Here is a 13386-nt window from a genome sequence, read left to right on the forward strand (position 1 = left end):
TTTTCCTACACGGACGTTATAATAAGGACCACAATTTAAATATTTTGTATATTTATGAAAATGAAGAAAGAAGGAATAATCACAAGACGCATATAATTCCCCTCGCATTGTTTAATTAATTATGTAAAAAAGACTCAGACAATACCAAAGGAAAGTCGAAAATAAGAAAAATAGTGTTCGGTTTTCCTTCTAAATTATTAAAGATTAAAATATTTGTAACTTAAGTTATGCAATGTTAGCTTTCATACTCATTTTTCTTTATACAAAAGTACTTTATTCTGATAATTAATAACTTTCAAAATCCAACGATAATTTTATTATTCGGATTACACAGAATAATATTTAAAATTTTCTTCTACCTGTGAGTTTTCGCCTATTTAATCATTATAGTTTTAGAAAAATGAATTTTTACGTTTACTGAATGCACCGTTACTTCGTATCCCTCAGATAATATTCTTCGTATCTTTTATACCTTTCTTGAGCACTGAGAATTCAGAAACTAACAGTTTATGGAACAAAGTCGATTGTATCTTCATTTTTATATTGGTTCACGAAATATCATACTTGACATTGTATTCTCATTAATTTTTAAAACACTTGCAATTTTACGAAATAACTTTCCTTCCTCACGAAGGGAAATCGTTAATTTCCGCAGATCTAAAACGCGCTTCTAGTTCGACGACCTACGATCGTCTGAATTCCAAGCAAGACTGATCAACATTCGGTTTCCAATATTTCCTATGCAACGTAAATATTGTGTTTATGAACAATGTCCCTTTGACTTCTTGGAAATTCAAACCTCGAGGAATGTAAATACCTTGACTCTGAATATTTTTGTTACCTCGAAAGTAATTAATTATTACTTTCAATTAATTATTAGATAGTTATTACTTCGTTTTTTCCTTACTACAATATTCAAATAATTGTGTCTAATGTAACTAATGTATGTATAACTATAAATAAATAGTTCTTTATGCATTTGTTAATTAAAAACTTTTTGATTATTGTACATTTAACGTGCAAATTAAATCATTGCCCATATATCTTTTGCAACCGATTGTAATTCAAAATGCAATAGCACTACTGAACGCTTATAATAACATTAAATAGATTGTCGTAATATTATTAAATAATTTTAAAAATATCAAACTTGTTTTAAATATTTATTTATCGTTCCTATTAATTGCGTTCGAGACAAAACTATATAATTAGCAGGAATAAAATAGTTCTACCCATTAATTTGTATATTATTTCTATTTAATACGCTCAATAACGTAATCAGTATTTCACTGGAAAATGATGAATATACAAAAAAACCATTCGAATGCAAAGGATTAATACGTAAGCGTCTACGATTATTTGTGATACAAAATAAAGTTGCATTTATACTATGATATTAAAAATTAATGAATATCTTTTAGTTAAACTGTTTATTTAATTTCATATACACAATTAACTCCTATATACTTGATTGGGACTGTTCAAAGACACAATCTTCACCAGCAAAAGCTACCTTGATAATGAAGAATCCTGCATACTATGAATCCACGTTTTTTGGTCATGGTGTAATTAGAGATTCCGATTTGAAATGGATATTAAAAAAATCAATGTTCGCGAGTCATATATAACGTGCACTAGAAAATTAAAAACCTGAATTTTTTTTAACTCAACTGATTATACATTTCAATGTCCGGTTTCGCGAACATTAACGTATTCGTATCATAGTTTGTGGCATTTTTAATACACGTACAGATATATCTCAAGTATATAACAAAAATAAACGAGTACGATAGTTTCTAATGTTTGGATAGATTTACTGAGACCTATAATTAAAAAAAGAAGTATCCCAGAATTTGCAACAGGAGATATGGAAAGGAATCCCAATCGGTTTTCGTATATTTACCTATGATTCACAGGTTTCTTTTAAATACCAAGATTTCTATGTTAAATTTATTAATATATATAGTCACCAGACATTAAAAATGTAAGAAAGCATCTGTATGTTTCTGAATTTTTATATTAGTTCGTTTAAATTTCTTAAATTATTTCCTATTGTTACATTACTAAATTTCACCTTCGAGAACGAGATAAACAAAGCGAAATAAAAAAATTGTGGTCCTTTTAATAAAACAAAGATATAGTATATTATTATTTTTAAAAGAAAATTAACAAATACTAAAGTCAACAATATATCTAACAATATATCTCCTGGTAAATAAATAAATAAATATCAACTAAACGAAGAATTATAATTGATAAAAACAAATAAGTGCACTACTAATATATAAAGGACCTAATAATATGAACCAACTTACTCTCAACAGGCTCATATAAATATAGTTCTACTATAATTCACAAAATGTAACCATAATATCAAGTCTAGCAGTAATTAATGTCGTTTCTTTAATACATGTTTGCAACCATTTATTTAAGGGATTATTAACTTCACACTTTCTATACGCATCAAATATTTTCATATCATATTGTTTAGATTATCATGAAACAACCTTCAAAACCGTACGACGCTAAAACAACATTAATTATTGCTGGACCTAATACTTTCAAAACTGTTCACTTACCAGTACTTGAACTTCGAGATCTCCATAGCCAGCTTTCGAAGTGTCCACTACGAAATCAATTGGGAAAGATGCAGTGCAAACGGGTGCCACTCCAGGTCCAGAGAGAACAACTTTACTAGGCTCCACCGACGGCAATATTTTTGGTTTGAACGGACTTCCAGGTATATTTTTCCCGTCATACGTCACTCCAACTTGCAAGTTACTTCCAATTGGCGGGGGTTGGTAAGTGACTTCGTATAAACCATCCCCGCGACTTTTGATCACCGGCTTTTGAACTTGTCCTTTGTCAGTCTTCAGTGTGATGTCTAATTGAGCTGGACTACATTTCGATGTGTCGACCATAAACTTTGACAACACATTCTCTCGCACAGCTTCTAGTCCAGATCCATATGCGGTTACGTTGTTTGCTTCTATCTCGTTCACGACTAGGATTTGGAACGGAGATCCCGGAATGTGTTGCTCCGCGAATTTTATAGAACACTCGTAATCTCCTGGTTCGGTCGGAATGTATTCAACGCTGCACGAGCCGTCATAATTGTCTTGGCAAATCATCTTCGCTTCGCCAGTGCCTTCCATGGATAAAGCCAAACCGCCGTTACCAGCATCTGTAAATATACAAGGCGTTAATAATTTTTAAACATTGTTTTAGAAGAATCAGATTATTCGGGTGTGCAGCACGATTTATACAAATATTATAGGTCAAAAAATGTGTATCGTTGGAAAATTTAAGGTGTACTGTCTTCACAGTACTACGTATGTATTTTTAACATATATAGTAATGTGTACACTTAAAAATTTTATTGTTTTTTTGAAATCGAAATATATATTTTTTATAAAGTTTAAAAAATAATTAATTGAAAAAATTGTACAATCCTTAATGATCTAATCGCGTAAATAATTCTTTAGAATATCAACTTATTATAAATATATTTAAAATGGTCTAAATTGTTATTTCATATTTATTTATATTTTTAATACGAGCGATACTGACGCTTTCAAATTATAGCTTTAGCATTTCAATGAAAATCACAGTTATTATAAAACCACCGATTTAAGTAGCAGGCAAAATATGGTAAATCAAATTGGCCTTATATATTTCTTTATTTTATCTCGAGCAATTTTATTTACTTATTCACTAATAGACATTATTAAAAGGGCACCTATTAAAGTGATACCTACTTTAGCATTTATTGATATGAAAAAATGTGAAATATCTTATCAAACAATTGAACATCTGAACACAAAAATATGAGCCGATAAAAGGCAACAAATAAACTATTTAAAATTCTTCAATAAACATTTAAATAGTAAATTGATTTTTCAATATCTCACCTTTGGTTTCTACAGTAAACGTGTTGGGTTTATTCACAAATCCTTCCTTCAAACCCGGCCCATACGCTTTACACTTTCTAGGGTCACCCATACGTTCAACGTTAACTGAGAATGGTGAACCAGGAATAGGAATATTATCGTAGAGTATATCTATGATATGACATCCTTCTTCAAACGGTACGTAACAAACATGGTAAGTCCCATCTTCTCCGGGAGTAACAACGCTTTGGGTTTGATCGCCACTTGGATACTTTATTACATAAGAAACCTTTTTACCGTCGTTTTCCGCTTTTGGCATTGCTCGAGTATCTATCGTGAATTCTGCAGGTTCGTTCACACATACCCCTAAAATACACACAAAAGAAAATTTCATTATTTATAGCTGGGAAAGGATCATTTAAAACTGCAAACATGGGAAATTGCAAAAAAAATGTTGTACACTTAACACACACATTATTTCTCATTTAAGCATGAATCCATTAAACACGATCCTAATCTTATAAATTATCCTTGAAATGCAATTTGAAGTGAAATATACAAAAATAAATGAAATAGAATTACACCCCAATATAATTTATTAAAATAAGAACTATTATTTAAGTATTGGTGAACCAATTGAATGAAACAAAATTTAACAAGTAGATACATTTATTATATTGGGTGCATGATTTTTACTACGTATTTGATTAAGAGTAATTCAAATTAGTGAAGAAGAAATAGAATGGTTTTCTATTGAATGAGATAAAGTTTCATGCTTAATCGGAAGTGAAAAGAACATTTTACCATCTCCACTCTAAATGATACGTTAATAAGGATATTTCTGCATTTCTTCATTATATACAATAGTATGTGGAGAATATGTACCTATTGTTAGAAATTTGAATTGCAGTGCCATTTATCAGTAACTGTTTACAAACAAGTTTATAGTATTTCAGATGGATACAAAATCTGGACTATTGTTTCAATAGATATCATATTTTGAAATATTTTGAAAGTGGTCTAAATCATATATTTTTAGTTTCGACATATTTGAAGGTTTGTGTTTGAATAGATTAAAAAATATTTTTATACTATGTAATGAGATATTTCAGAGAATATATAATCTTAAAAAATAAGAATTTATTATGACTGTATGATGTTCTGTTTAACTTATAAGGAAATACGATTTTTCATGGTTGAAATGACTTGGACCATTTTCAAAATTAAGGGCACATATAGTGAATGGTAGAACAATCCATCTTGAATTTTCCTTTATAATTTCTGTTTATCAAGATAATGAAGGATAGATTAAATAGATAAAAATATTAGAATGCATCCGAAGTGCAGATGGTAAAATGCCGTTTCTGTAATTTCTCAAAAATACAACCTTATGTTATACTTCATTAATTAAACACACAATAAATCAAACAAGGCAAATCAAATGTTACCAGTTTACAGATAAATCACAAATAACACTTCATATCAAGCAAAACTGTGTATCTTGTAAACTACAATTAATAATATAACATTACCTTTATGGTGAAAAGTACTATTAGGCTATATACATAACATTTTACAATTCCTTTTACGAGTTCAATATAAATTAATACAATTATATAATTAAATTAATACAAATATTTGGTTGAACAGAAAGATTTGTCGGACAAATTTTTATAAATTTGTGAAATTTTTTCAAAGACTTTATCCTTTTCTACTGTCATTCAGTAAGATGAAAAAAATGTTTCAGATTCAGAAATAAATAATAATTCTTTTTGATAAGTCCCCATAAAATTTTCTGTTCAACTGAATATATTACTTCCGATCAGTACAAATAAAATTTGCTTGACTGTTCTTCGTCTTCCTCCGCTCAAAGAAGCTTTCTTTCAATTTCAGAATTCATTACTAACTGTTATATTAGAAACGCTCAATAACGAATAATTAATCCTGCTATACTCTGCTGATCTTTCTCGATCCAACAAACTTTTCAATCTTCTACTACGGTCACATTCGTTTACATATTTTCTATTTTAAGTCGTACTCGTTTTTTTCAAGAATATTTTTAAAGTTAAGGAAAACAGAAGAAAATTGTTACCAGTGTACATGTTCTTAGCTTTCTTAGTAATATTTCGAACGTGTGGATGAACTAAGGGTCGTGGCAGAATTAACCCCTTGCACTCGAAAGATTTTTCATTATAAATAATCAGCACTTTCTGATGAGATATTGATAACATTTTTTGCAACTAACATAAAGAGTAACCATACATAAATTAGGAAACAGAAAAATTTTATTTTAATATTTCAATTGAAACATTATGTTACATTATGTTATGTTGATAATAAATAGCAAGTTTTATAATTTCGTTTAATCAAATCAACTGGCAACTCAGAACGGTCTGTCGGGGGCAAAGAGTTAATAAACAAGAATAAATATCTAAGAAACGATGGAAAATTGAATATATTGAGCCGAAATGAAGACAGAGATGATCAAGTTGCGAAAAACTGTGACAGCGTTCAGTCTTAACGTCCTCTGACATCATCACTACTAATTTGCAAAAAACTTGCAGTCAACTTGTATATCAAACATAAATATGATGTCATGATATGACAAGCTTTTTCATAAATATTCACCCCATCGTTTTTTGTATTGCATAGGAATTGAAGGTAGCAACTGTGGACCTCTTGACCTACAATATTGTATCAGACTCGTGACGAAACTTTTAAACTGAATTTGACAAATCTAAGTGTTACTTATTTTTTTTAATATAAATTAAATGTTACTTTTCTATTATCAATCGTTAACCTTTGGAGTAAACGTAGACATAGAATAAGCATCAAATTTTGTCTTTTCCTAATAAACTATTAACGGTAAAATGGTTGCATAGAGCATACTTAAGAAATAAATTATGAGACAACGGCTTAATGGTCATTTCTGAATGCAAAATACATCTTCGTACGTAAGACAGGAATAGAATCTGTTATTAAATATACGTACAGATCTGAAAATTGTTGATTGTGGATTGTCGGAAGAAAAATATATAATGATCAATTTAAAGTATAATAAAATTTATAAAAACAAATTTCATAATCTCATAAACAGTTTTCAAAAATTTGTTTTTAAAGTACGTATACAAAAAATTTGATTAAAGATCTGTAGAAAATTCATTTCAGAATAAAAAATAATATAAAATGCATGTTTACCAATTTTTGTCTAGAAGATAAATGACACAATTTTAAACTAGTGGCAACTGCGATAGAAAAGTGTAGTGAGTATTGAATAACTTCCATAGTAAAACAGTTACATGTCACTAAACACAACTTAGCTATTTTTTTTTAAACTACCTGTAAATACATATAAAAATTTTCTTCTAAAACTTGAATTACCTAATCTGACAAACAAAGAGATAAATAGCGGTTGCTGTTTATTATTTATACATTATACTCAGTAGTTAATTTTTGCAATAAGAACACACAACAGAGATGCAGTATTAGATAAAATGAAAAAAATAACTCGAATTTTAAAGAAGATAGCAATAGTAGACCATTAAAATTACTTGGGCACCGTTTTCGTTGAAAACGTATATCATACTAATGTTACTATCTCACTCAGAGTTTAAAAGTTCTAAAGGGTATATTCCACAGCAAAACTAACACGTAAGGAACATCATATTCATGCAATTCCGAGCACTTCACATAGATATCTCGACTGCATTAAAACATAAATACAACTATCGAAATATCTAGGATGAAGAAGCATAAATACCCTAAATATATATTATAATCGAAGAATCGGATGGTATACAATCGTATTTATTAAAAGCAAACTTTACTAAGTTAAAAATAAAGTAAAAAATAAGGTTTCAATTTTACTATCCTACAATTACTGAAATCACAAAGGTGTTCATAGATGTAAAAAATGATTTAAAACCGACATAGAATATATGCACCGTTGCACTTCTTATAAAAAAAATTCCATATCAATCATCTTAACACTAGAATTAGATTTTTCTATACAAATCTCAAGAGTACATCTATCGAGACTTCGATCACTCATAACTTAATTTGAGTATTAATAAAACAATTTTTTTCGAAATTTCTTAGAGAAGGATCTATTATCTTTTCAATAATCATAAAAGAAGAATTTCGGAATCGGTCATTTTGACTCATCTAGTTTTAGTGTTAAATAAAAATAACTTAGTAAAACTTAAATAAAAAGAGAAGTATTCCAAAATTAAATAACGCTAATCTCCTCCATGATTCTCAGCATATACCATCCAAATCGTTGATATCAAAATCTCAACACAACAAATAAGAGCAACAGTAAAACCGGCAAACGAGACATCACACAACGGAAATAATAGTACCGTGCGGTTGAATGCCGTTTCCGGTAACTTTAATCTTCGACAAATCAGCGTCCTTCACGACAATGGCTTGAAAAGGTGAGCCGGGGATGTGTTTCTCGTTAAACGTGATATTGATACCATAATCGCCGATTTCAGTCGGCAGATAGGCAACGGAACATGTCCCGTCGCCATTGTCGCGGCAATTAATGGCCGCTTCACAAGGCCCCTCTACCGTCACGCCAAGACCGCCTTGTCCAGCGCCACGAGTATCGATCACGAATTCAGCGGGTTTGTTCACTATTCCGTGTGACAGGCCTTGTCCAGAGGCTCTCACTTTTCCCGGATCTGAGCCGTGGACGCAGGTTAATCGATAAGGTTGATTCGATATCGGTTCTCCGCCGAAAGTAATCCCCAAGAGATACTCGCCGAGTTCTGTCGGCGTGAAGTTCACCAAGTAGCCATCGTGAGTCGGTACCACGTGGGCTTTCACTCGATTTCCTGAAGGGGCTGTTATGGCCACTTGGAAGTCTGCTGCCATTCCAGCTTCCTGAGTTATTACGTGGAACTGCTGTAAGCTGTTCACCGGAGCCGCTGCAGGACGGTTTTTTAATGATCATATGCTGTACTACAGTGTTCACTTCCAGGGTCATTGTTAGGAAAGCAGTGTGAAGTTAATGAATAAATTCATTTAGAGTTCTGCCTTGTTGTCTTGACATTGGTAACGTGTATTATATTGTTTGCAGACTAACGCTGTTTAACCGTTTGAGTGACACGGGTCTTTGGGAAAGCCCAGTCGAAAAGTGACAAGCGGCGTGATCTGTCTGCTTGTATTTAAGCTCGGGAACTGAATTATGCTTTTCTGCTTTTATATATGAAGATTCTAAATAGAGAGATCGTTTCAGTTTTACGTTTCTGAGCGGGTAATGACGAAAATAAAAATAAATGATTAGAAAGAGAGCAAATGTGGCCTTCATTTGATTCTAGGAACTGATGGGTTGGTTGATACTCAAACGGTTAAGGTAAATTTACCAAAAACTAATCAGTCAAAGTTCTACAAATATAAATATATATATATATATATATATATATATATATATATATATATATATATGTTGTCTTTATAGCCTTAACTGATTAATTATTGGTACATTTACTTTAAGGTACTCGAAAGTAAGACTTTATCGCCTTGTCAGACATACTGCGCATTTTGGCCTGTTGAACTACATCATATTCCTTCCAGCGGAAAAATGAATTATCATTTCTTCTTTGCATTTAAAGCAGAATATGATTTGTATTTCTTTTGATATTATGTATAGGAAAAAAATTTCTTTCGTTGTGTGGCACAATTAGATTTCTTTCTATGTTCTTATTTCTTAAAACAAAATGGAAAATATTCGTAACGACTATACAAATGTCAGAACCACCGCAGCGTGATTCTACACCTTCGATGTGATGGAAAAGGATGTAAAAAAATGACAGCAATATTCAACTTGATCTTGAGAAAAATAAGAAAGCATGTTTTATCCCTACATCGTGGTCTGTGTACTTGTAATAGAGGTAAATAGTGTGAACCAGACGATAAATTGAAAATAATTCGTTTGCTGGCAAATTGCGCTTGAAGTTCCTATAGTAGGAGTAATAGTCCGCGATGCCCAGTGTTTTTTTCTGTTACAAAATAGGTTACCGGACTTGATACCAGAGAACTTCGTTCTGTGTCAAATTCCGTCACATTTTGTCATCTTGGACCGTAACAGAACGCAGTCATTGCACTCGGTACCCCAACTAATCGATATTCGTGTATCAAAGAAGGACACTGAATATCGTGGACCTTTACTTTCCTACGCGAACTTCAATCAAAATGCAAAATTTCAAAAACTGAAATTAATACATTAACAAGTAGTTACAATGACAGCCACAAACATCATTGATCTTGACAATTTTTACGCATTACTTACTATGAATTAATTTAAAGCACACAAATCAACAATTTAACAACTATAACATATCTAAATACAATAACTGACTATTAATTAAATGATTGAACGTTTATACTAGCGGTTAAAGACAATAATTCAGTGACACCACTCGATCTATTTTTCTACTACTTTCCCCAAATCTTTACCCCTAATTAAACCCATCACTATATGTATTAACATGATAGTTAATCATTTCCTCGCTGAATTTAATTAAATTAATATACCTCTTGAGTTTTTAAAATCTGAAGATAACATACTTATCTTTTCATTACTTTAAAAACTCCAATTCAACCGACTTCTAAATATAAACATATCTTTCGAAAATATAATTAAAGAAAGTATTATATATACTTTTATATTTTATTATTGTATTTTATTTTTCTGTCTTCATCATTTTATGAACGATCGATAACGATATAAATATATTTGGTACTTACTTCGAGCAAGGCCATCAACTTTAATCTTTGAGATGTCTACGTGCGGCTGAACATTGACTTTGATAGGACAGTAGGGTACGTTAACTCCTCCGTAGTTCAAGTTTATGAAGTAAGTTCCTGGCTGGGGTACCGAATAATGAACTGTGTATGTACCATCCTCCTTCTCTTTCAACGAAAATAAAATGTCCTTTCCTTCAGAGTTCACAATGTTGACACGAAGATCACCTGGACCAGCTTTGCGGCAGTCGACATCGAAATGAACAAGAGTATTCGATTTCAACACTTTCTCGAGACCAGGCCCGTAAGCCGACACTAAAGCAGGATTTAAAGGTGTGTCTACCTTCATCCTGAATGGAGACTCGGGTATTGCTACGCCACCATAGTTCACCTGAACACAAGAACAGTAGTAATATTGAAAAATAATATTAACATTAAAACTATCAAGTAATTATAGTGATTTCTTTATAATTTCTTATAAAACTTGAGGTAGTACATTCCTTAAGATTTAAAGTGCCTCCTATTATCCTATTTTCACAAATGTACGGATTTATTTTACAATTTCTGACAAGATCATCCTCAACATTTCAATAACTGAAAAGCTTTTATTATTTTAAATAAAATAATAAAATAAGATAAATCCTTTATGACCGAGCATCTACCAAAGACAGTTATTATAGCCTCGAAAACATCAACGTCTAAAATAAAGTAGAAAATAAATGACTTTGTTTTGATCTCCTTCTTTTGATTACCAAGCTTAGCAAAACGCAGCACTATTTGGTTACCACCAAATATCATCTTCATTTTTAACGATATGATAATTCTTGTATGATACATTTGAATGGATTCAAAAGAAGAGTATCGTAAATGGAAAGACAGTTCTTGTCAAGGTCAAAGGTGAAAGCACCATTGAGGTCATAGTGTGTTTAATGCAAAAGAGTAATAATGTTTTTACTGTATTTTACAACAGATGCATTGAAACTTAACTAACTGTCGATTCTGATCTTCAGATAATATTTAGCATAAAGTGGGAACTGGAACAGAATTCCAATACCTGATCGATGTTCAAAAACAAAAACTTTCCGAGGATACAGACATTCATGACCGTCAAATTTTTCTTTCTTCTAATAGTCATTGCCGGTGAAAATTTGTGACGTCAAAATACGGACAAAAATTAAAAAATTCGTTTCGAAATGAAGAACATTCCGTCGAAGAAATCGTAAATGGAAAAGAGCAGAAGAATAGAATACTTTAGAAGTTATTTCGTTTAAAGAGACGTAAATTCACATCAGCGATCGCAAATGTGTTAACCCCTTGCCCTTGCTATGATTTCTGCCTGAACTATGATCGACCTAGCTACTTTGTTATTAACAATAAGAAAATAAGAGAAAATTCCAGTCTTATTCTATGTCAACGTATGCTCTAAGGTATAATCGTTGATAAAAAAGGAATAATCTGTAATCCACATTCACACGAATTGAACAATATTTATCTTTGGTCAATTCTATTTGAAATCTTCAGTATAAGTTTAACACGATGTTGCAGGGCAAGGGGTTAACACATTTGCAAAGCAATAACACCGTAAAGCCAGCTGACCATAATAATATGTTGTGTTCCAGATGTCGGAGTATATTGGCATTTTATCTTCCCGTCATGAGTGTCTTCCAATTGAACGGGAACATCTTTCCCATTGGCATCTTGAACGACCACTTCCAATGGTGCTTGGCCGGCTTGTTTCACGTCCACCGTAAAGTTCGTTGGTTTATCGAGAGGAATGGATTTCGCTTGAACTCCTGGACCATACACTTTAACCTGCGAATTATATATAAACATGATCTTATCGTGGGTGCGGGTAACATCGCGCGATACTAATAAAAGATGTTATGCTCACCTTATCGGGAACGAAGCCAGATTTTGGCAAAATATTCGCGACGTATGGCGAATTCGGAATATCTTCATTCTCGCAATGTATGTGAATCGCGTATTGTCCAGGGGCAGTTGGTAGATAATACACATCCGCTGTGCCGTCGCCATTGTCGTAGCACATGATCTTCGCCCTCGACGGACCTTCGATCGAAAATCCAAGGGCACCGGTCTCGCCGTTCGTGTTCACAGTGAATTTAGCTGGATAATCGACTACTCCACCATGAAGGCCAGGTCCAAAGGCTCTGATAGCTGACTCTTTGTACGGACCAACGTTCACCCCGAAAGGTGACTTGTAAATATCTCTTCCGCCGTATGTTATCGTTACTACATGCCGCCCTTCTTTCACTGGCGTGTAATTACATTTGTATGTTGTCGAATCGACTTTGGTAATACTGGGAACATAGTAACATACAGATTATATGGTAATATGTTGTACAGGATACAAAGAAATGATTGCACTTCCTTGTAGCACGGTTTTACACCTTCGGTTTCGTGGAGATTGAGATAAAAAAGCTGCCGCAAAATTGCCTCTTACCATGCAAAAAAGAAAATATTTTATTGCGTTTTCCAAACATCACGTAAATCCAAAATCTATTTCTCTCTGAGATTTCTTTCTTTAATTTTAAAAGAATATCGTGGTAATGTTTAACTTTTAGATTACGAATCTCTTTTTGTTTCATTTTGGAAAAAAATTCTATTAATGTTTAAATATAATGATATAAACGTTTAAAAGAACCCACATTTCTAAAATAATTATTGTGATGGACAATGGTGAAATTTAAGCGGCTTGGTTGCCCAATTGAAATGTTTAATTATATTA

At 31.9% G+C, this 13386-nt stretch overlaps 1 protein-coding gene across 8 annotated transcripts in view; it reads right to left on the reverse strand.

The window, feature by feature from the left end:
• The window catches only part of cher (filamin A protein cher), a 107635-nt gene that overhangs the window by 47462 nt on the left and 46787 nt on the right, over positions 1-13386 (reverse strand). For 3 of the 8 annotated variants that reach the window (XM_031978063.2, XM_031978062.2, XM_031978061.2), the window contains 6 exons: positions 12532-12958; positions 12237-12452; positions 10644-11031; positions 8252-8821; positions 3912-4256; positions 2580-3184 (listed from right to left, as the gene is read on the reverse strand). In XM_031978063.2, the coding sequence (XP_031833923.1) occupies positions 2580-3184; positions 3912-4256; positions 8252-8821; positions 10644-11031; positions 12237-12452; positions 12532-12958 (2551 nt within the window). Of the gene's footprint in view, positions 1-359; positions 707-2579; positions 3185-3911; positions 4257-8251; positions 8822-10643; positions 11032-12236; positions 12453-12531; positions 12959-13386 lie in introns of those variants that run through there. The other 5 variants (XM_031978064.2, XM_031978065.2, XM_031978068.2 and 2 more) reach the window with 4 other exon arrangements.

Source organism: Nomia melanderi, chromosome 8 (genome assembly GCF_051020985.1).
Source record: "Nomia melanderi isolate GNS246 chromosome 8, iyNomMela1, whole genome shotgun sequence".
NCBI classification, from domain to species: Eukaryota; Metazoa; Arthropoda; class Insecta; order Hymenoptera; family Halictidae; genus Nomia; species Nomia melanderi.